This window comes from Cygnus olor, chromosome 11, assembly GCF_009769625.2.
Source record: "Cygnus olor isolate bCygOlo1 chromosome 11, bCygOlo1.pri.v2, whole genome shotgun sequence".
NCBI lineage: Eukaryota > Metazoa > Chordata > Aves > Anseriformes > Anatidae > Cygnus > Cygnus olor.
This window is the reverse complement of record NC_049179.1, coordinates 17,914,321-17,938,912: the sequence shown is the minus strand read 5'-3', so window position 1 is coordinate 17,938,912 and position 24,592 is coordinate 17,914,321. Positions and strand designations below refer to the sequence as shown.

General features: G+C 45.7%; 1 protein-coding gene across 5 annotated transcripts in view; it reads left to right on the top strand.

Moving 5' to 3' along the window:
• IGF1R (insulin like growth factor 1 receptor) overlaps positions 1–24,592 on the top strand; it is a 180,621-nt gene that overhangs the window by 91,478 nt on the left and 64,551 nt on the right. Inside the window, exon 1 of one of the 5 annotated variants that reach the window (XM_040569641.1) lies at positions 14,004–14,021. The exons of the other annotated variants lie outside the window; for them this stretch is intronic. Coding sequence (XP_040425575.1) covers position 14,021 — 1 coding nt within the window. The 5' untranslated portion in view covers positions 14,004–14,020. Of the gene's footprint in view, positions 1–14,003; positions 14,022–24,592 lie in introns of those variants that run through there. 5 annotated transcript variants of the gene reach the window in all.

Genomic DNA, 24,592 nt, shown 5'->3' with positions numbered 1-24,592 from the left:
CACTCTTTGTTGTGTGTCCGTGTATCGTGATGTGTGCGCGAATGGGTGGCGTTGAGTCTGTTGGTGCGTTGCATATGGTTTCCATTTTTCCAGTCTTCAGGTCTTCCTGCAGCAAACCTTTTGGAGATGGGCTTTAACTCCGGCCGCGTTGCTGTCAGGCTGCCTCCTGCATAGCCTCTGGACGCTCTCACCGCCCCACGGCGCAGAGACAAGAGGCCTCTCCATTCCCCGCGTCCCCTCACGTCCGGAGAGCCCCGAGGTGGGAAGGCGCTGCCTGCACGGGGCTTGCTGTGCTCAGCCCTCTTGGCGGGTCTGTGTGAGGTCCGGAGGTCCCCGAAAGGGGGGAGCTGACGGCAAACCCAGAGCCGAAAACTAAAATGATGTCACTGCGGGCCAATCAGCAGGGTGGTGTCACGCGCCTGGCAGCCCCCTGCCCGCCGAACAAGAGGAGCAGCCCCTGCTCACCCCTTCACCACCGGGAACTGCTGGGCACCGAGCCCTTTGAAGTTTGTTATCTGTGAGTTAAATGCACACGAGACGCAATTCGTCGCTCCTGCAGCTCGTGGGATTCCCATGTTTCCCAGGGCTGTGGAACTGCGTGGGAGCTTTATGGCTCTGTAATGAAACGCATGAAGAGCAGGCAAACTGCTTTGCTTACTGTTTTTACAGCACTTGCTCTTCTATCCTGCGTGCTGAGCAGGATCGGTGTTGGTGTGCGATTTTTGCTTTTGACACGTATTACAGACCTTTCTGATTTTCTTAGTTTTGTGCTATACATTTTTTGAGTCTTATTTTCCACTACTTCCATGGTTAGCAAACCCCACAGATAAGCTCGGCGTTCTCACACTGCTGCTGTTTCCTGTTAGCCAGTTAGCAGAGGCTGAGCCCAACATCTTGGTGGCTCGAGCTGTTGGAGGCTGGAGGAGCTGTTTATTATTTCTGAGTGAAATTTAGTACCTTTTCAAACCAGCGAGCTGAGGCACCCCGTCTGACACTCCAAACAATGACTGTGTGTACAGTTGGAGGTAGATTAAAAAGAAAAGTATGAAATATTATATTGAGTGAGGACATCGTTGGCACCGGTCAGAGAAGAAGGATGTGAGCAAACAGATCTAGAACAAAAACTTAGTCTTTGAGGATAGATACTAAAAGGATGCAACAGCAGGACCCTATTATTTCTAGTACTGCTTTTTTTTTTATTTTTTTTTTTTCCTATCCCCAAAGAAGATATTTCCTCACTCTTTCCCTGGCAAGTTTGTGGCGATGTTCAGGAAAAGCAGTCATCTAGAACGAGTGCCTCCTCCGGGCTGTAGTCTAGTTTCATGCTTTTGGATTAAAAACGTTCTGTGAGAACAGAAACGAGGAGGGAGGGATGCAGGAAGGTTTTGTCTGTGTTTGGGACAAGAAGTAATGTCATGACAGTAGTGGTTTTAGGTTTTCAGCAGTAGGTAATTTGCTCCAGTCCAGCAATTGGAATTTCTTACTGACTTGGGTCTACGTTGGATTTCACGTGGCACATACCAGAGATGTTGAGCAGCTTTAAAGATAGCCCCTTGTTCCAGGTTGGGATTCCTGAAACGATCATTAGGACGAGAGTTAAGTACAAGGCTCGGGAAGCAGTTAGTGCAAAGGTTTCATTAGGGTTGTGTGTTCGATCGCTTCCGTGCGGGGTGAAAAGGTAGGAAGAGGCGTGCTGCCCTCACAGGCAGAGAAATCGCGAAACGCAAGGCTGCGAGCAGTTGATTCCTCCTGACCTCTGGCAACTGCCCCATAAATTAGATTTGCTGCAAACAGGAAGCCGAGCAGCAAAGCAGCCTGCATATTCTCTGGTGGTTGTGGAAGCCATTCATATCATGGCCCAAATTAAAGGTTTCTGTTTTCATAGCGCAATATAAAAGTGATTTAATGTTTTGTAATTGTTTTCTTGGAGGAACAAAAAAAATAGATGTGAGCGTCAGCGAGACATACAGCCACTGTAATTCATCTCGGAGGGAGTCAGAATGTTTTTTAAACGTATGCAACAGTTTAAGGTAGCTATATTATTAAGATACCTCACTGGAGCTGTAAATCAAATGGCATCTTAGATTTTTTTTTCTTCATCACCAGGTGTATGGAGAGCCCCTGCATCATTAGGCCAAGGAGAGGAGATCTAGGTTTTCAGTCCTGTGTACAGTATCCTTCTTTTCTTGTAAAGAATCCTGCTGTATTCACAAGTATTTCATCAGAATACAGGACATTGGGAAAGTAACTAAAATAATGGTACCCGCTTAAATTCCTCCTGGTGGCTTAGCAGCATTGATGCTGAGGGTAGAAAGAAGCATGCTGTATTCACAACTGACAACGTTTCAGAAGAGCTTAGGGCACCTAACGAGACCAGGACACATTCCAGGCTGCAGCTGACAGACGATTGTAAGTGTGTACACTTGTACACGACTGCATGTGCACGCACACAGCACAGAGCCTGCATTTCCCATCCCTGCCCAAGCGAGGTGAGCCACAGGCACCTGAGGTGTCGCACGCAAGCTGAGTCGGGGAAGATGCTCTGGGGGCAGCAATAACCGTGGCTGTGCTGTGTTCCCTCTGCTCTTGGCAAGCTCTGGTGGCTGCTTTAGGGCTTCTGTAATGAAGCTGAAGCCAAAACAGTTTTGAGCCCCCCTTGGAGGGAGAAGCTGCAGCTCTCTATACTGGACAGCTACTCTTTATAGGGTGTCGTTGAAAAATAGCAACTAATTTTTTTAAAATCCTAATTTATAGGGCATCTCTCGTATGTGGTTTCCTAGAGGAACACTTGTTAGTTGAAAGCAAAAACAGTACAGCTGAAGTGCTTCCATTTTTAGCTTATCTAATTCTGGGAAAGTCTTATATAGCTGAGTTGAAAACTGAAGACTAGACATAAAGATCTTTTTTCTACCCGCAATTGCTACTCCAAGTTATTTCTGATGAGTTAAACTGGCAAATTCTACGTTGAAGCACAAGTTGGAGATCTCTGTGGGGCTCAGTTTTCCAACACAGACTGTGTACCGAGCTATTTCAAAAAGTGTGATATTAAATTCACCAGCCAGCGTGGCCCCAGTGCAGCGGGTTGAAGCGTGTGTCTCTTTGCTGTTTTACTGTGCCGCTGATGGGGGCTTTTGCTGGTGGCTGGGACATCCTTGCCACTTGGACTCGTACGCTCTATAGTGAGCCTTGCTTTGGTAGAGGAGTGGGGTGGTGGTGAGATTTGTCTCCTTGTAAAACAGGAGCTGCTGTAGCTGGGGTGGCCAGATATAGGCCTGGGGATCCAGCTGTAGGCGGATGGTTAGAAACCCCTGGCTGGTGCAGAAGGTCAAATCACACAGTCTCTCCTCTCATCAGTTCTAGCGTATTGCACGAGCTTTAATTTTACATGCCGGTAATGTGACCAAAGCTGTATTCTGAGGTTGGACTTCGCTTTTGGGTAAGCTGATATTAAGTTAAAATTGGTAGGCAGCGTTACCAAAACGGCTTGGATGGTTGTGCTTTGTGCTCTCTGCTTCCTCTGTCCCACTTCTCTGCCGCTGGCAGCTGACGGGACAGCTGGGCAGGCGCTTCCACAAGCGGCACGGCTGATCCCAAGCTCTTGGTGTGCTGGCTACGGGCTCCAAGGCGGCTCGGATGCTCTCCCAGCTCTGCTTTGCCTTACCCTGGGTTCTGACGCTCTCAGGGTAAGCCCTGATAGCTTCAGGTCCACTGAAAGCAGGCAGGACGTGTTGGTGACATGGTCTGGGGCTGGGATCTGAATGTGATGCCAGTCTGCAAGTCCCTGAGCACGTCTTGCGGTGTCGGAGCAGCCTGGTGTTGCACTGGGATCTTGTTTTGTCTTTATTTTTTAAATATATTGATATATTTTTGCTTTTTGTGAGATGCTGATAGTTGGTTCCCTCACCCCACCCCAATCTTTTTTAGCACCCCGCCCCAATCTTTTTTTCCCCCTTTTTAGTTCTTCACATGCTGTGCAAGTGGCTAACTGAAGTGTATGCTTCGATGTAGATGACAAACAGACAGTGAAAAATGTAGTGTTTATTTTTCAAGGTAGGCTTCTGATAATTTTACAGTCCTGAGACTTTAGCCTTGTCATTTCTGATTCTACCTTCAAGAGAAAAGTCTCACCAGAATTTCTTCCTCAGCATCCAGAATAATTTTTCAAGTCTTGAAACTAATAAAATATTTTACAAAACTATTAAACTGGAATCCAGCCATAATGGAAACAGCTGTTTAATGAACTAAAGAAGAAAGGGACTGATGTGAGCCCAGGGTTTCCTACTGCATTTATAGATGCACTTTCGTCAGGAGTGGCACCGGCTGCGTGCTGGGCTCTGGGCTGTGACTCCTGCTGGTGGTTTTTTGGCACCGGAGGCTGAGTGCGGAGTGAAATCTGCTCGTATATACTCAGAGCACGAGTGTAAACTGTTGTGGCCAGGTTTGGACTAGTGATGTCTCACTTCTACAAGACAATTCTGTGAGTATTTGGAAGAAACACGAGAGGTGCCGTGAGGAGTCAAGAGTTTCTTTGAGTTAAAATGACAAATAGTAAAGGTTAGCCTCCAGCAAGGTGGCGGTACTCACGCTGTACACAGCCACCTTACTTGTGCAAATGTATCTTGAAACTTGGAATCTGTGAATGGTCAAGTGAGGGGGAGTCTTGGGTTTTGGTCTAGAATTAATAGCTTTTACAGTTCCCAGAAATTTCACATGCTAAATTTTAGCTCAGAATCTTTTAGATCGCGTTTAAGCTGTTGAGGGAAATGGGTTATTAATGGAAACACGAAATGCTAACACTGGCGTAGTGAGGAGCAGAGATGAAATGTCTCTGAAGAGAAAATACAGGGTCTAGAGGTAGAAAAACAATTTTTTAAGCAAGCACTCTTTCAAAGGCTGAGGTTTTTTTGAAAACAATTTGGTGCCAAAAGCTTAACCTGTTTTTCATAAACATGGTTACTGGTTGGAGCCAAAACAAACAATTAAGGTCCTTAAATGAACCTAAGTGAGGAATTACAGCTCCCCTCGCCGAATGCTAAAAATTGTGAGTGTGGCCGAGCGTGCTGCTGAAAGGAAGTTCAGTGGTGGGAGGGGGGGCGTGCAAGGCTTCCCGCTCATGCCTCCCTCCGTCTTGCTTTCCTTGGAGCTACGTAGCAGAGGTGCTTTAGCAGCGAGGCTTTGGGGTGATCCGTGCTCAAACCTGGAAACTGAGGTGGCTCTAACTTGACAGAAGTGGAAGGAAAGGCATTAGCAACTGCACGGCACGTGAGCCAAAGGCATTACCGTGTGGATGTCTTGAATCACTGCCTCCGCTTTCTGCATGACACGTGGCCCACCTCGGGTTTGTAGAGGTGTTGTGGAGGGCAGCCAGGTTAGTGGAATGGATTTGGGGGCGCAGGAAGACTCGGGTCGGTGGGGATCTTGGGCGAGTCGTTCTGCTTTGGTACTTCGATCCATTCTGGAAAGCAGAGGGCTTTCAGTTACAAGCAAAATCCCTCCCTTGTGGAAAAATATTTTGGATTTCTGAGGGACGCTGCGTCCTCATAGTGTTTCAGTCATCCGTGTGCTCCTTCCTTGGCAGGTTAGAGATGCTGGACGTGAAGGTTACACACCAGAAAGTTGCACGAGTATTGTTTTCTCATCTGTTCTTTAGTCCCAAGTATAGAAAGGACGGACAGGTGGGGCTTACTCACACCCATAAAGTGAACTGGAGTTTGAAGCTAACTCTAAATTAACCTATATAAACAAACCAGTGGTGGTGGCTGTTTTGTGTTTTTCCTCTACTGTCTGTGAGGGAAGTGTCAAGCTATGTTATTTACGAGCTGTTGCAGATATTGGACTTCTGCATGACATCTTCACCTCATAAATGCCTCGCTGCAGAAAGAGGAATAGCTGGTGCTTTTTTCTTTTCCAGTCCTGCGACTCCCACAGATGTACCCTGGTTATCTGACTGCACTGGGTGGCAGCCGTTGGCAGCCTGGAGATCTTTGCGGAGTGAATTTGCAGGAAGTACGCTGAGACAAATCAGCTGGATGTGTGCTCGGTTAACTTATAAACAAAATATTTGCCTTTAAACATTAACCAAAAAGGAAATGAAGCAAGGAAATGTTAGTAATCCTCCTTAAGGAGTGTAAGGAACAATGTCAGTGTTGATTTTTTTCAAAACAAAAAAAAACACACATTGTTGCTGCCTGTTAAAATACCAGTATATTGTTTTTCTAGCAGATGCAGCGCTTTCACCCACACCACAGAATTCCTATACAGTGAGTATACCTGCTGCTTGTTGATACAACACTGCTTTGGCATCTTAAAAACGAGCCTTTTCCTCAAAATGTAGGACCTAAATCATAGCTTCAGGATCTGCGTGTGGCTGGAGAAGCCTGGCTGAAGAGGGCGGGTGAGGCTCGCAGGGCAGCGGTAACACGGAGAGCTGCCTTCCTCCGTGGGGCTCGGGTGGGTTCGTGAAGCTTGGTGGACGGCAGCTGCACCCACGTCTCCCTTTTACATCTTACAGACACGTTGTCCATTACAGCGAGAAGCTGTGTTTGCCCGGAGCCTGGCAGGGTGGTAGGTGGGGTGGATGCTTGAGAGCTGCATCCCAGCTGCGCCTGTGATCTGAGCAAAAGCCAAAAGGTCTGGCCTGATCCCCCTGCGGCTCCTGGAGGTTCCCATGTGGGGACCTTTTCAGCTGCAGGTTTCTGTTAAAACTGCAGTTTGAGCGTGTTCATTAAGAAGAAGGTTACCTCTCGCTGTGCCCTCAGCTGGTGGGGGAGCCCTGCTGACAAGGCGGGCTCCATACGTACGTGGCGAAGGCGTTTGCAGTGTTGGGTTTTCTGTTCAGTGTGTGTATGTAGGCTGGCGTTTCCTTAGTGAAACGGGACCTGGCGGTGTTCGTGTTCCCAGTCGCAACAGCCAAATGACAGAACCGTTTTTAATAGTTTCAGTGGGGAGAAATCAGATGGCAGTATCAGTGAGAGCAGTGACTGAGCAAGTGCTTAAACCTGGACGAGAATAAACCTCGACTAATGCAGACGAATTTCACATATTCAGAGGCACTTCAAAGGAGCTTTTAAGTAGCTGTCGTAGGAGCAAATACTAATATCAATATGAATTTCATGTTGGGCTGCTTTGGCAGTTACGGCCCGATGACAAACCACCATGTGTTCCCCGCTGCTGTTGCCCCCCCCCCCCCCCCCAAAAGATGTTGCCCTGGTTGCAGTGGTAGAGCCCCTGCAAGGGATGGACTGATCGTTGGCAGAGCACAAGAAAATTTTTTGAAATATTTGACAACTTCTATGGAAAGCAGCTTTGTCTGTTTGTTATCACTTTGTTTTGGAAGTAGATGTTGGGCTCCTTAGCGTCCAGAAGCAAATAACGAGCCGAGTGCTGGACTTGCGGCAGTCACGTTATGGTGAGTTGGGATGGTTTTGTCTCTCCAGAGGAAGGAGGGGCTTCTCCCTCTGTTTTGGGGTTTTGGCACACGTTACCAGAATATTTGCAGTGCTGTAAGATGTATTCTTTCATCTGGAAAGTGGGAAATAAAACATATTTGTTCCTATATGTAAATAGTCTTTACAAAAAAAGCTCACAATGTTGTTTTTGTAAATCCAGTCTGCTCTGCTCCTCGCAGCGTGAATTTCTATGAACTCTGCTTTGGGGGAAGGCATGTGCCCTTCCAGGTTATCTCGGGGCCTAACAAAGGGGGGTTTGCAGCTCTCCCCCCGTCCTTGTAGGAGTAGGCGAGCCCTGTTAAACGGCGTACCCCAGCGCAGCCGTCGCGGTGACCTTCTTAGGAAATGCCGGTCGTGCCAGGGCACATAACCTTCCTCCCGATCCCGTCCCCGGCATAGGAGGGGCTGGGGGATACAAAGGAGCCTGGGAAGGGGAATGCGAATTCTTCTGTACAAAGGAAGCTCAGAGCCCCGTGGTATGGACATAGGTCTCTCTGTCTTCCCCCTTAAAAATGTTTTTCTTTGCCCTGTAATCAGAGAATTTTTTCCTTATTAATTTGACTTTGGGTGGAGAGAAAAGGGGAAGATCTATTGTTCGGATGGAAGTCGCTGCCGGGGGCTACAATTGGGCTATTGTTGGGCTGTAATTCTAGGCCGGGGCTCGAGCGGGAGGTGGGAAGGAGGAAGGGGAATATGAACAAAACCAAGTATTAACTGTGTAATCAGCTCCCTTTGTTTACCTAAACAAGGATAGCCAGAGGTTCAGTCTTTCTGTTTTCCCGAAGGCTAATGAAATGCAGCGTTACTACGAGTGGTGATGCTGCTCTTTTATGAGCATCTCGGCCAGGGGGAAGAAGGGAACATTTTTCCTCCAGCTGAGGACATGCCGTTAGTTATTTTCCTAAAGCCAAAATCAGAACTGTCAGTGGAAGGCAGAAACAGGCCTCAGGAAATGCTGTTCCTCGCTGCAAGAGACGAGGTCCCCGTTCTTTAGACCAACCTTTGGATAATTCAGAACAAGAGTAACTTTTTCATGTCTGATAAAGATTAAGTGCTCATTATCATAGTGTGTTAAGAGAGCTCTAATTAAGATTGTTCTTATCCCTTTTTTTTTTTATGTACCACCTTTCTTTGGGAGACCTTAATTGTTGAAAAATTTACTTTGTATTTACATTTGGTGCAAAGAGGCTTGGGGACTGTGGAAAGTTTCAAAGAAGCGTGGTTTGCCTGTCTGGTCTCTTATGCAAAAATGAGAAAGAAAAAGTGAGAAAGGAATGACAAGATCCTGCAGATTAGCTCAGGTGTTGCTGAAGCTGTGTCCAGAAGAGGAAAGAACCGCTTCACTACATGGTGCTGAAAAACTTCCTGCCTTCCTGGTGTGCCCGCGCTGCTCAAAATATCCCCGGGTGGCTTTGGGATCTCACACCCCTCCCGAGAGCATGCTGGCAAGCTGTTTACGCCAGACTGGTATATACGCTTCTGCTTTGAAAGGGAGCCTCTTCTGAGGTTGAATAGCCTCTTTCATTCTTCCGATTAAAATTAGAAATGTTCATTTTTCATGTGTATTTGTTGTTGGTTTTTTTTTTTATGACACAGTACTGATCCTGAATGCTGAGTATTTCTAAATGCTGATGCTCCCCTGATCCTTTGAGTCTTTTGGCAGAGAAGTCATGCTGCAATGAAGCCTTGGATATTCAGTTTTCTTTTAAACTGTGACTTCATCCCCAGCGAGCCATCGGATTTCAGCACTGGTTTCGGACATGGCCCTGGCAGGTGGTGGCACCGGGGAGGAAGAGGGCTGGAGGCGAGACGTCCACCTCTGGCTGCCTGCCTGCCACGGAGAGGGAGCCTTGTCCCAGTGCTTTAAATTCCTGTCAAGTGCTTAGATCTTATTTTGTGCTGTAGAGTTTCTGTATTTAGTGTAAATAATCTTGTTGTAAATTAGTGTTTCCCAGAGGAAACTCTCTAGCTGTAGCGAATGGCTTTGTCAACAGTGCTGTGCTCTTGTACCAGCAGAAGGGGACGGATCCGTTGTCACCGCCCAGAGCTGGGCAGAGCAGATGCTCAAGAAATTCTCATGAACAGGGCTTTCTGCTCCCTCTTTTTTTTTCTCACAGATGGGTCTGTTTGTTTTTGATTAAATATTAATCAAAAATCAATTTATGACTCTGTGTAAGTGGTATTAGATAATTCTTTTATCCATGGTAAATAAAAACATTGTTCGAACACGAACAAACAGCAGTCTTAGCCTGGTTCAAGTTTAAAAGTATATTGGGAGAGGAGATCATACTTAGAATTGCAGATTTCATAATTGTGTTCTTATTTCGCAAGAAGAGTTAGTTTAACTGTAGCGGGGTAACAAAATAAATGGAACTAAACATCTAAATGTTTTGCAGAAGAGCAACGAAGTAAGACTAAGAGAGAGCTTTCAGTAGAATAAATCATTTTCTTTCATGAGCAGGGAGGGGATTCCCGAGGAGTTAAAGTGCAGCCTTGAAGATGATGGCAGGTTTGGACAGCCTGCAGGATTTTGGGGTCTGAGTGCTCCAATTCACTTCAAGGGTGAACCGAACATCCACCCTGCGCGTCCAACAAACAAACAAATTCATTTCAAATACAGAGGCTGGCTTGGAGATAGCTGAGGAGATGTTGTCATACTATCGTTCGTGGTGACATGTCGCTCTGTTGGAGCGAATTACCAAACCAGTTCAGCCAACGGGTGCTTGCTGTGGAAGCACTGAGCCTGGGACTGCTGCACCACCCAAGGCAGTCCCTCGCTGCGTGACGCAGCCGGCACACGGCGCTGTGCGCCCGGAATAGGCACACGGGGGGGCAGTTGGTGTAAGGCACCGGCGGCTGTTCACTAGGGCACACGGGGCAGTGCCAGTGATGGTGCCTGCATTTTGCAATGTGTTTGTGCCTTGCACACCTGGGACCTGAATTTCCTCGGTCCCTGAGGCCAGAGTTACATCGCTATTTATCCGTTTTGATGTTTGGAAAAAGAGTTGAATCTAGACTATTGCAGGTGGATAGATGTAGCTTCTTATTTCTAAAAGTGAAACAGCACCTCAAGGACTTTAGCATGGATTGTGGCCCCGGCAAAAAGTAACTTGAAAAGAAAGAGAATACCTGATTTTGTATAAATGACTTCTGTACTGCTGTTGGTACAATAACACGAGTGTTACCAAACTTCAGTAGAACCCGAAGCGTTGTGGTATGCCAGTCAGCGTAATGCCTTCTCCACCCTTCTCCCTCCTCTTATTTCGAGCCCACCTCTGGGTGATCCCAGGGTCTGTGGGGCAATACTGCACTGCTGGGGGTTGTATGGGGGATTAAAAGCGGGGCAGTAGGGACGTACCAGTTGGCAGGTGCTTCCCACTTGGATTCCTTCTTCAGATGTTAGTCTGCTTCCGTAAGATGAAAGGGATTGAGATATCCAAGTTGCCATTTTAGTTGCTTTTTATACTTTGGCATTTTGACAGCTTATAGTTATTATAAATGGCCGCATTGTCTGGAAAACTTTACTATTTAGGATTTCAGATATTACTGAGTCTGCTCTAGTCCAACAAGACAAAAAAGTTTTTATTAAATAAGTTAATTTGGGAGAATAATTTTGTCCTGTTTTTTCATGTTTCAGAGCCTTTTCCTAAATGCACGAGGGGAGACAAACGTGCTCTTGAATATAAATGTCTTCATCCCTTGCTTTTGTAGAGCCAATCAGCCCCAAAACACCCACTCTTTTAGATCACTGTTTAGCTATTTATACCACATTTAATGAGAAAGGAACATTTTTATAATTATTTGGATTGCGAGGTCCATTAGACTCAAAGGATGACACTGATAAATTCGTGGCTCCAGGATTTCAGAAGTGTTGAGATGAAGTTTGCTGTATGGGTGAATGAAATCTGGGCAGAGAGGTGGCTTGAAGCTTTCTGAAAGCATATGTTCGGGGCATTAACTATGCCAGGAGGATTTCACTAGGAGAGCAGCTGGTGTTTCTTATTTTCAGAGTTCATACTTTTTTTTTTTTGGCCCCAATGCCAAAAAAGGAAACTTTCTTTTGTGAGAATTAGTAATACGCTGTTTGTTCCACTGCAGGTAAGGGGGACCTGGTGTAATTCTTACCACAGGGTAGTTAGATGGGACTGGAATCCATCTAGCTTTCTTACTTAGGAATAACATGTGTCCATCGTAATTTTGCAGTGGGAAAGCTGTTGTGTTTTTGTTTTTTTTAACTCTACCCGTAGTTAACTGTTGTGGAAGGCAGCGTGTCTGCTGTCCCAGTCTAAGCGTACCTGCTGCTTGTGTGATAATGCTGAAAGTGATTGGTGTCCCCTAAATTAGTCAAACGCTGTTCACGTTTAAATAGGAATAAAGAGAGCTGGTTTATAAGAATATTGATCAGTACAAATATATTTTATTTGAAGTAAGCCATGCAACAGCTTGAAGCACTTCTTTGCTGTAAATGCTGCCCTCCAGCTCCCTTGTGGTCTCCTGGGAGCTGTAGCTGGCTCTGGTGGAGTGACGTGAAGTTACATCGCTTGAAGATACGGCTTCCGGCCAGGAGAGCTCTTGTCTTCTCAGACTCATTCCTACTCGGAGCTGGCATAGAAAAAAACTGGACTGGAGACTGGCATGCTTTTTTCTTGGTCTAGAAAGTAGTAAGTTTCGGAAAGGTTTCTAAAAAGCAAAATAAATTTCTGTAAACGAGCAGTATCTCCATGTGGTAGAAGGAGCTAAAGTGCAGCTGAAGGCTGGTCACTTCGTAAGAACTGTAGGTGTAAGCGTTGTACGTGCCATTAGTTTGACAGCAATTGTGACTTTTAGTTCTCTTTTTTTCTTCAGGCTGAAGCACTGAAGAGAAGTGATTGTCTTCATGTGCATGTGACCAGCTCTAGGTCCTTGTCAGCCCTCTCTATACCTTTTCCAGTTGAGTTTCCTTCTTTCTAGGGATGAAGGTGCCAATTCCTCACCGGCATGGGTTTTGGCGAGGGTCTGCACGGGAGGAGGGTGCAGCTGTGTGACAAGAGTAAGGAGCGGTGTGCTGGTGGGCTGGGGCGTTACGGCGCGCTTTTGGGTGATAAAAAAACGTTGGCCATTTGTTGCGCACGAAAGGTGGAGTATTACTGGGAGAAACTTCTTGGCCAGTTTTGACTCGTTCTGTTTGTTACTTTTGTTTGCTCCCAGAGTGCAGGGAAGAGGATTGAATTAAGCTTCAGCATCCTCTGTTATTGGGCCAAATGCCGCTACTTCTACTGCCAGCAAAGCCCACAGATGATGTGTAGGCATGAGGAGTGTGGGAGTTTCAGAATACACAGCATCTTTTAATTGACACTGGATTTGTAAAGTGCAGCTTGTGTAACTGGTGATACCTAATCGCTCTCGTCCCTTCCAAGAGGCACGTTGATGATCCATATGCCCGATGGAGGTGTTTTTATTTGAGAGAAGAATTGCATGGCTGATCAGAGATGTCTTGCTGCTGATTTGCCTGCAGGCTTCCAAATGGAAGCCTTTTTCATGTAAATTCGGTATATTCTCTTGCCTACACGAAGGTTTATACTTCTAATTTCAAAAATGTTTTCTTTTTTTTTCCCCTTCCTTTGTTTCTCCCCACTCCCATTTTTTATTTTTTTTTTATAAAAAGAGAAGGAAGCGGGGGGATGAGGGAGGGGACCGCAGTGTTGGGGTGAGGTAGGGAACGGCAGGTCACACCGAGCCAGGTGCTGTCTGCTGCTTCTTGAAACGAGGTGGATGTGTGAAATACTGCTTTGCAGGTGTTTTGTTACTTGATCCGGTGTCGTTCCTCCCGAGTGACTCGGCATGTCTAACCCTGCCTGATCCCCAGAAATCATCCTCTGCTTTCCCAAGCTTCCCCGTGGAGGAATCTGTTTGGAGGGTGGCTGCAGTGGCTCTGTGGTTGTGGCTGGAAGGAGGTCTGGCTCGCGGCCGCTGCTGCTGGTGCCTCCGGAGGGTGTCTGTAGCAAGTGGGTGGCACCTCGAGTCAGGCTGAAGTGCCCGAAAGAGCAAGGTTTTTGAGACTACATCTTCCTGGGAGAACAAAGGACATTGGGAGAGGGAGGAGAGGAGAAGGATTTGTGTGTATATATATACTTTGATTTTTTTAACTAGGTATAGAAACAAGATATGCTGACATCTGTTTTTCTCGCCCAAAGCAGTTGTTGCCGCGTGCTGCGCGTGGAATAGCTCCGGCCAGCTCTGTGGCGTGGTCCTCCCCAAAACAAAGCAAAACAAACCACCCCCAGAGCAGCGAAGGTGCAGACTCCTGCAGAATTCCAGCCTACGGACAGTAAGCTTGCTGGCGTTAACTGTTAGGTTCTTAGCCCTTTGTTTTTTCCCAGGGCCTGTGCAGGGTTGATACCCCTTTTCTGGGGGCTCGGGGAAGCAGTCGGGGTGAGTGCAGCTGGTGCTTGGGCTCCTGCTCAGCCAGATCCTGATGCTACTCCTAAGTTTCAAGCACAAAGAGGGCCGTGAGGTTCTTGTAGACTGCACAGCCTTAAAGTCAGGTGTTTTCATGTCTTCACTCCATCAGGAGTTTAATGGCAATGCTCTAAAGTAAGTATTTGGTTGATTTCAGTTCTTATTAAAGCAACTTTGAGGTTGCTGTGCTGCAGGATTTTTTTTTCCCTCTTGTAAGCCTTGCTGTTTGATTCTCAGCTCCGTGACAATCCCTGTATCGCTATCTTCTACTGCGTGTTTCAGTGAAAGCATCGGGAGTGAGGAGCAAGGAGCTGGGCACAACTTGGAGCTCACCTTTTCCTATTGCTCTCTCTTCTACCCCCCCCCTTTTTTTAAGTAATAGATTCTAAGTTTTATGAAACGTTTCAATCTGCTTATTCTTAGTTCTGAGAAGATGGAAACAAAATGTTGAGGATGATTCACTTAAATATGTTTTCTTGCTTTAATTTGGTATTTCTTGATGTGTGTGATACGTACGCAGTGGTGGTAGTGATGTCTATATGCAGCTGTGTCAAAATTAAGAAAGGCTGTGCTCCTCTGAAGCACTTAGGGAAAAATCCAGGCCAAATTTTGGCTCCCTTGTAATACTGTGTGTGTTGTTAGTGACTTGGGAAGAGCCGGGCTGTTTTCTTTGTGTAGTTGTGCCGTGATAATAAAGGACAATGTTTTTCCCGGTGATCCGATTTTTAGAATTTTCCTCGTGCTCCGGGCTGCTGCTGGTGGGCGACCTTTTTTTAACGTTTCCTATAACGCAGATTGCTTTTAAAACCTGATACGGAGCCCGTCGTGGCTAGAATGCTCCAAATGTTTTCAAAGCTAGCTAGTTACAGCACAAACACACACAACTCTGTGCCTCCCAAAAATAGGCACCTGAAGTGCAGCACAGAGGACGAAATTGAGCCGCCGGGTTTGGGGCTGCCCTGCCGGGCTGTCTCCCCGCACGGGCTGCGCTTGCATTCCTCCGGCCGGGGGCCCGGGCCTCTTTTGAAAGCAACCTTTCAGGCTCATGAAGCTGCATTGTGTAAACATCTTCAGCAATAATTTATTCTCTCGCAAGAGACCAAACTTAATCCTCCCATCCCGGTTAGAGCTGCCTTAGATGCGAGCCTGAGCACCACATTTTGTGTCTTGCAACAGGCGTGACATCACATGAATAGCAACATAATGTGGTCAAATACCATTTTAAACAAATTGAAAAATCCTCCCCCGTGGGGCAGCTGCGTTGGGAATGTTCGTCCTTCATCTGTATGTTATCAGGGTAAATACCAAGCCTCGGTTTTGCTCCAATGTTTCTGTATGTGTGGAAAACACTGCTAATTTCAGTGCATCGATAATCCTCACCCCCCTTGTTTTTTTCTTGGGGAAACAAGCAAACCCCATAAAAGCAAGGAGGGGAAGAATCTGTATTAAAATTGGTCTGTATAGAAAATGAGTGGAGTTATTTTCTGTAATCCATGAAAATAGTTTGTTTTAAACAAATTTGTAACGTCCTTCAGGAGAAACATATGCCTTTATTTTTTTTCCCCTTTCCTATAGGAGCAGCGTTCTTCGCTTCTGCTTTCTTAGGTTTTTGTAGCACAGCCTCAAAAGCTCCATGTTGTGTTTACTTCCTGCATACGCTCGCCTGAGCAAGGACATGGCACATCTTTGGGGTTTACCTCTGTCTCCAGCCCCGGGAGGTTGTTTACTGCTTTCTGCCTGGAATAACAGGCTGGTCCCGAGGATCCTCTCTGCGGAGCAGGGCTGGCTTCTGCCGACGGACCGCGGGGATGCTGCCGGTGGCAGGATGCTGCCGGTGGGCACGGGATGCTGCAGGGCAGGCAGAGCCCCCGGCAGCACGAGGTCAGCCCGCGTCTCCTCCTGGAGGGAATAAAACAGTGAGACCCTTTTCAGGAGCGAGGTGTGTTTAAGCGTATGTTTGGATGCTGCACCTCTTCTAAGTTTGGGTTTCTCCTCGTTAATGCGGGAGCTGTTGTAATCGTTCTCTAGGGAAAAACCTGGGGTTGCTGGAGGGTGGGTTATTTTGGTGTTTTTTTTTCCACCTTTTAGAAGAGGCCAAGGTCTGTTTTGGAGGACAGGGAAGGCGGAGGAAGGGGTGGAGGGCAGCAGGGCAAGGTCTGCCCTTCTGAGCTCCTTTGTGCGGCTGCAAGCCCTTGGGAAGCCAAGTCCCTGCAGCTCTTTTCCCCGCTCGTGAAGGGGACGGGGTTGCCGTGGCCATGAGACACACGTGGTGCAGTGGTGGGAGGCGAGCAGCTTAGAGCTTCTTGCTCCTTGTCCCCGCACGAAGCTGCCCTTGGGGTTTTCCACCTAGGGGTGGCTGTCCCAACACCTGGGGAGCACGGTGCAGGACGCGGGGAGGCGTTGGGTTCAAAGAAGTGGTTTTCTGCCTCTTGGGGAGTGGAGCTGTGGATGGGAACAGGGACCCCTTGCCCGGCAGCCACCCCGCTCCATGGCCATGCTGGCTTGGCAGGGCCCTAGCTCATTACGTGCTCGTTGCGTGCTCACGTTTATTTCCCTGAGTGCCAGAGCTGCTTGTAAACCAGCCTTTGTGACGAGGTTTACAGCCGTGATAGGGCCGACAGTGGGTTGGATTTGGGCATTGCTGTGCCCATGAGGGAGGCTGTGGGGTTTCTGGTGTTGCTCGAGTGATGTACGGGTGGCAGAACCCCGTGGGGTTGATGGTTCCCAGTATTGCTTCCGGTCGCGGCAGCATGCGGAGCTCAGTCGGATCCTCTGCCTGCCTCCATGCAGGTCCTGGTGGAGAGAGAGCTTCAGAGAAGGTGCTGATAAATAGGAACAACTAGGAAAGATTTAGGCCAGAAAAAAAAGAAGTAAAACTACAAGTCCATCAGGGTATTGCAGTAAAAGCGTAATGGTCTTTGGGTACTAAGCTTAAAAATCCAGACACCCTAAGGAAATACAATGGAATTGAATTAGTTGCAGGAGTTAATTCATTTTTACTAACTCCTGCTATTAATCATTTAAATTATTTGAGGTGGAAATTATAATAGTTACTTTTTGGTGTATTTCAGGATACTCTCCCCTCCAGTAATTTGACCTAGTTTACCAGTGTTTAAATTCTACTCTCATTTTGAGCACATTCTTCCTATTACGAGCTTTGTCAAATCTTTCTGAATATTCTCCTGTCTACTCCGTTCCAGGGTCAGATGGGATACACGTTATCTCCTGGCTAAAGAAAAGCAATGGTAAAAACAAATACTAGTTCAGTCCCTTAGCAGAATGGATGCATCTGACCTGAAAAAAAAGGCTTGTATGCCCCCAAATCTACTTTTCCCTTCTCAAACAGCATCTGTTGGCCATGTTTTACTTGTTTCTCTTGTAAATGCCCTTGCTTTGCATCCTTAGAGCATTCAAGTTACAAAAGCCTACAGCTAGCTACCTTTCTGCCGATCTGTGCTGAAACAAGATGGTTTAAATATTTTCCTTTTTTCCATTTTACACTTCTAGTAGTCTTCTGTTTTGAAGAAGAACTTCATAACCAGGTTTTTCCTGTCAAAAAAGTGTTTTGTGAAACTTCTTGGCAATTTCTGCAGGAATTATTTGTTCTATATAAATTTCATGGTATTGTGTAAATGATGCACGTGCTCTGGGGAAGCAGAATATTCTGGAGGCGATGTGTGCGTGGAGGAACCTTGCTTTGTTGTGATAGCACGCATTTCTAGGACAGATGTACTTGACTAATTTTCCTGAATTCAATGCAAATTGGTACTCATGGATAGTGCAGGGTGGCAGCTTACTAGCGGCTTTTGTGTTTTTCTGTGAAAAATGACATGTGCTGCTTTCAGCGGCAGTCAGAACACGCAGTTACTTGGTGTGTTTATCAACGAGCAAAACTGACAGGTCTTTAGATGGAAGCTGAAGAACAACATTAGTGCTCATCCCTTTGACTCGTGCTCTAATATGTTTTGTTGCAGTCCTCTTCAAATGTTTGGAGTATTGTGGGTCTGATAAAAGCAATGTAAGGAGTTAGGGTAAACTTGTAGAAAGTTAGGGTCCGTACGGCTAGGGTAGCAATTAGCATCTCTGCTTGGTGAATTCTTAGTATTAAATCTTTGTATTTAAAAACTTAATATTAAATCTTTGAGGTTAATCTAGTGATTTTATTTGTTTCTTAGAACTCTGTTTTGAGTGAAAATTACAGGTGTGTCATTTTCTTTTAAAAGGAAAAAAAGAAAAGGCTTTCACATACTGTGTGGTGCCCGTATCTAAAGTACCACGTCTTTGCATTGGTTGTGGAGAGAGACCAGCAATGTCTGTCTTTGATCCTAGTTCTGGCTTCCCAAATCATCAGTAACTGTTCTTCAGAAAGTCATTTCTCCATTCTCATCCCCCCACGCTTTGTAAAGGTAGACAAAGCATTTCTACTCCGAGTGATCATCCTAATCATCATGTGTTCAAAAACTATATATATATATATATTTTTTTTTTTTTTTACTTCTGAGGCATCATGAATTAAGTACTGCTTAGAAAAATGTTTTTGGCCTGTTGGTGAGTTTTTACCAGTTTAATAAGATTTCCTTTGGACTTGTCCAGAATATATGGTATTTAGATAAATGAAACACCTAGTGGCATCCTTTTTGTTACAGTAAATCTGTCTTCTACTGTGTGTGCCAGCACAGTTTTCACAGCACTCCAAAAATGGACAAGGTGGATTGCTGAAAAGCCTTTAAATGCAAGTGTATGCTATTGTCTGCTCTCCTTTCTATAAAAATTTTATCCTCAAACCGTACAACTCAAGGTTACACGGTGTAAAATAGAGCACAACACTGGTATGAAAATCTCCTTGCCGTGCTCCCTGCCCTGCGTCTGGTTCCCGGCGGCTGCCCCGCTGGTGCTGGTGTTTTGGGCTCTTGGTGGCAGTGGCTTCTGGCCTTCCAGGTTAAATTCAGCAGGCTTGGGTTTTGTGAGCAGGAGTTAGGCATCCCTTTAGAAATGAGTCCTGTCTGTGAAGGATCCGGGCTGTCACCTCTGTCTTCAAGGCTGTCACTTCCTCACTGCGTCAGACAGGGGTAAGGTCACGTCCCTCCTGCAGTTCGTGTTTGCATTTCTCGTTGATGAGACAACCGAAGTACAACAAACACAGACTTTGGAAGTTCTGGAACATCTTCCATCCCATCTCCTTTGGTTTGCTAGCCCAGAGCAGGAGGCCACGTGCCCGGTGCTCTGGCATCACCTGCCTGGCTCGCACCGACCTGGGCTGGCTGATGGGCTCTGCTCGGGTGATTTAAAGAGCAGAACAGAAGCCATAAAGTCCCTCAGTTGCAACATCAGCTGTGAAATCACTGGCATGAATTATTATTCAGTGTGTTTAAAACAAGATTGCATCTAAAGCCCCCTGGATTTGCTACCTGAGTTTCCAGAGGTGCTGGGTATCTCCCCGGTGGAAGAGAAGCGGCAGCTGCGACGCGGTGCGTGCTGGACGGCCTTTGCAGCAAATGCAAACAGGGTGGGGAGGCAAGGGCTGGGTAGCATCTGACTGATCTGCAGCACTTACAGTAAGGAGCTTAAAAAAAAATAGGAATAATCTTAGAGTGGCTGTAAATTGCAGGAATTCAGGATATCTCACTTGTGGCTATACCGAAATGTATTGCAGCTCTTCTTTTTATATCCTTTTGTCCTTTGAAATGCCTTACTGTTAGGGTTGGGCTCATATTTATTTATTTCTTCCTCTCGGCAGCTGCAGTGCTCAGACTAGTGGGCTGAGATGCTAACAATGCAGTGCCTGCTGCCAAGAAAAGGAGGTATTTGAATTCATTTTCACTTTCTTATTCTGAATAAAAAAACAAATAACCCCCCTGTGGTCCCACCGAGTCCTCCCTCCCCTGAAATGTAAATGCATGTGCTGATACGAGTTCTTGCTGGTGGGGTGTTACATACACCAGCTTACCTGGCAGATAGGAGTGTCTGTGTTCTGGAGGACAAAGCAGTCTTACAGTAATTCACAGTAGCCATGTGAAAATTAATAATTAAAAACAAAATACAGGCATTAGGTTGAATAGCGGTTATTTAACTGATTATAAATCTGATGCTTCGTGTTTTCTTTTCTCAATGTTTTTATTTGTTGCCAAGTTTGTTCATGCCGATATGATCTTTATTAGGATTTTTCACACTTTAACTCATTTTGAGGATGCAGGCAAGTCAGACGAATTAGAGGGTTGCGGGAGGTTGCTGCGACTGCGGCCCTCGAGGTGTGGAGCTGTGTGGTGCTGCAACCCCGCGCTGCTGCGGGGAGCCGAGTGCGTGCTCGGGGAGCGGAGCTGTGCGGCTCCGGCCCTGGCACAGGGAATTGTACCACGGGGAAAGAAACAGGATCGTGACCTTGCTGAACGTGGGGACATGGGATGCCCTGGCTGGGTTATAAAGGCAGCAGTTTAACTAAAGGGACGTTATCTATTTGGGGGAATCTGAGAAACCCAGGCTTTGAAATGTCTTTGAAACGTCATTCCTTATTTATATTGCAATATGTTGTTTAAAGCAGATATCAGAAATAATCTTGGTGCCGTGACATTTCTTTTTGTCTGCTCGGTTTTTAATAAGCCTCTCATTATGATTCAGAGCACTACACAGAAACCCACTCTGCCATCTTTTTTTAATGTATTAAACGATCAGAAATGTGTGTCTTTTGTGGTGAAACCCCATTGCCTCAGTATGAGGAGTGCGCAGTGTGCATGTGTCTTTGTTTAATTCAGCATGTTTTCCTCTTTCAGTACTAGAAATAGGACAGCTTAGTTCTTCGGTTACCACTGCAGCAAAGCGGTGCCTTTCGGGGAGCTCGCAGGGTGTCAGAAGCTGCAGACGAGGCACGCCGAGCACCTCGCAGGTACGCGTTGAGCATCTTCCAGGCTCACGAAGCCTGTTGGCTTTTTACCAACACCTCTCGCAGCCTGGTGCATCTCGAGGAAACGATACCCAACGAAGCGAGTTTCTGCAGTGTCGAACTGGCCCTCTGTTGTGTGTGATTCGCGGTTATTTTTTCCTTCCTCCTGAAACATCAGTGAAAAGAATCAGAGGGGTAAAGGAAAAAAAAAATCCGCTGGTACTTGTTTAGAAATATCAAATAACATCCAGTGTGGGATTTTTATCTCTTTGTGGTAAGAGAGGCAGAGAAAAGACACTTGAAAGCCTACGACAGCGTAGCCTGTAGAAGCTTTACAAATTGATTCAGATGTTCCATTCAGAACAGAGATTTGATACAAGGTAATGAAATCAAATAGCTTAAAATAATCTTTTATTGATTTTTATGGAGAGAAATCTATACCTGCAGAATCAAACTGAGGCTATGGTAAGAGCTGCCTTTCAATTTTGCTTTGTTTTGTTCATGCATGCTTCTAAAAGCGCATTTTTTCCATGCCTTGAATGGCTGCCTCTGCTTCCCTTTAATTTTACCGAAGTCTGCAGTTGAGAAATGCAAGCTGAAATGTTAGCAGCATAAAAACATACTGTTAATATACTTGGGTACGTGCACGCAGTTCTGGAAAAATGATTTCTATGAGGATGTGCCGTGCTGCCTGGCTTTCGTGTGGTAGGGGGCGGTGGCCAGGGCCCTGCCCACGATGGAGCGGGTCCCGGGGGCCGTGGGTGCAGCGGGACCAGGGGCGCAGCGGGGCCATGCCTCGTGCCTCGTGATGCTGCTCCAGGCTCATAAACACACGTCACGCGGCTGCGCGGCCCTGCAGAGCGGGAGCATTACCCTGATTGGATTTCCCTGCCGCGCTGGTGCTGATTTGAATGTTTGGGAACGAGTGGTGAATGAAACGATAGAAGGCGGCTCTTTTTTTCTTCTCTTCTTTTTTCTTTTTTCTTTTTTTTTTTTTCTTTTTCTTTTTTTTTTTTCTTTTTTCAGCTGCTGGATTTAGGATGCACACAGGGTCAATGAACCTATACAGAAAGTTCTTTAAACGCATCTGCCTGCATTGCAGTCTGCTTTTCTTCCTTGGCAAAAATATGTTAACAGGAGCAAGCATTGCACACTTACTGCTATGGAAGAGACTATGTAGGTACAGATAGAACAATGGAAGTACGTGAGATTTTATAAAACCTAGTTCTGTTTTTTCTTTTTTTTAATCTAACCAGTGGAGGTTTTTATTAAAAATGCGTTTTGGGGCTGGCTGGTGCATTGTTCCTTACCCCCATGGTGTATCCCATGGAAGCCGCAGCACTCTGGATGGGAGATTGTTTGGAAGAGCCTGCCAGCCCTTTATTGTGAATGATTAGACTTCAAAAGCATTTAGCTCTAAATGTAATTATAGCTCAATTTCTCTTGTGTTGAGTCTTTTGATTTACGGTGCACACATTATAAATGAGTAGGGTACTGCCCATAAAACAATATATGCTGCAGTACTTCACTAGGAACATAACTTAGACCATGAGATCAGACATCCAGCTGAATACTTCTTAGTTGTACTCTTCATCTTCAGATATTAGAGCTCAGCAGTCCTTTAGTTTGCTGGGTGTGTGTCAACACTGCTAATTTATCGCACTAGCCCTGATCTAAACCAGCAGAAGCTTGATGAGCGGCATGAACTTTGTAGCTTCTGGTTATTGGTAGGGTTGCCAGTAGGGCTGCATTGACATTTGGGAGGTACGAAGTTCGTGGTGATACTTTATTAGTGGTTTGCAGGGAATGACTGATGAGATAGCATTTTTGGAGTCTGAGGGAGGAGGCTTGAGAAGTTATTTAAGTGCTACAGGCAGAGGCTGCAGAGGATAATTTGACCAAAGGGGGGGCAGGAAAAAAACTGATGGTACGGTGAAGAGGGTGCTGTCCGCATCTGTCTGGAGAAGAGAGATGCGAGCAAAGCTATACGCTGCTGTGCTGCAAGAGAGAGGAAATCTGAGGGAATGAGAAACTGGCCAAGGGGCTTGTGGGCTTGTAGAGTTTCTTTTAAGTTTAGTTTGGCAGATTTCAAACTACGTTTAAACAGATTTTGGTTTCCAGAGACATTGCTATTAAGTTCTTTGTGCTGAGCCTTTTTTTTTTTCTTTTAGCTATTGTACTGAGAACCACAAAACGCTCTAAATCATCTTTCCTCAGAGGTACTTAATGCACAGGAACACAATGACCTGGTAATGTCATTCTCTGAATGATAATATTTTAAGCCAGATACATTTGTTAATCTTAAAAAAGACAGTTTGGAGAAATCTCCCCAGTTGGGATTCAGACAGTATGGATTGTGTCCCGGGCTGTGCAGCCATAGCAGGTCACGTCGTCTTCAGGTTCCCTGGTCGCGCCATGGGTGATGTCCTGTCGCTGCCCCAGCACGGTGTTGAGGCAGGAGGCACACAGCTCCACCGCTTAACCGCGTGGCTGTTGGCGGCCATGGAAATCCGGCAGTGATTGATGCTGGCTGCATAGCAGATACTGTATGTTGATGAGTTGGGTGAGAGTCAGAGGTAAAAAGCTGAGACTGAGAGTATAGGAGATGTGTGCCTCAAAGTGGCTGGGCTAGACCCACCACACACCATCTCTCTTCAGCGAGCATGAAAAACACAATTAGATTGACCGTGCTTCTCTCAGGTGCTAGATTTGGCAGCGATATCTTTTCTTAAAATCAATTCTAGGCATGATGGAAGGATACTCAACTGTGTAAGCATTTAGGATCGCCCAAGTGGCATCATCTGCATCTGTGATTGAAAAATAAGAATAAAAAGAGGACACAGCAAAGGAAACAGTAGCTGTTTTTATTTAAAAAACAAACAAACTAAAATTTTGTAAGGCCATTTGGCTTACAACTTTTTTGAGGGTTGTTTGTTTGTTTTAAAACAAGGAGCCCTTGAGTGAAAATACCAAAGATAGAAACTTTTGGAAAAGCTTCCTCGTCTATGTTTTCTTAAAGGAATCTTCAAACTGTTTCACATCCTTCGCACTAATGCGGTTTATAATACTCCTTCCAAGCTAAATCTTGCAGTTAAGTGACCCTGTGCTGACAGGTATGCATCGATCATGTACCTTGGTTAGGTCGTTGGGTCAGTACTGTTTGGTCTGAGAAGCCTCGCTTATTTTCATGTGAAGTCTGATATTACAGAGGTATTTTAAATTTCAGACTAGGTCCGTTGTTAGAGTGGAAATATTTATTTCTTTGTGGTTACTGATGTATCCACTGATTTTTTTTTTCTTTCTTTTTTTTTTCCTTTTGCAAATATCCCCCAAAAGGCTGATTTCTATACATTCACTTTTTAAAAAGGTATCTGGCTTCTGCCTTGTCTTTTCTCTGCTATGTGCTAACAGCCAGGCAAGTAAATGTCTGAACGCCAGGTCATCTGAATAGCCTTGTGTAATCCTGTACTGAAGTCTGTGTTTCAGGGCTTCGTTACATTTTTAAAGGAAGTCACTGTGGTCATGTAGGGTCAGGGGCTGTTGTATATCAAGACAATCAGTTTCTTCTATTTCTAAATCTTTTGCTGTAACCTTGAGTAGCTCGCCATGTTGTACTACATCTATTTTCTCCCACTTAAAATGGACATAAAAACGACCACTTGATTAGATTTCATGCTTTGTAAAGCGTTCTGAGAACTGCTGGTTAAAAAGCACTGTATGAACGTGAAGTATATATTTTTCTGTTATTAAGCCTTCATGAAGTTTAATTTGTAGGAACCAAGGCCAAGAAGCTGATGGGAGTAGGAGGAGCAAGCTCTTTAAAACCTGG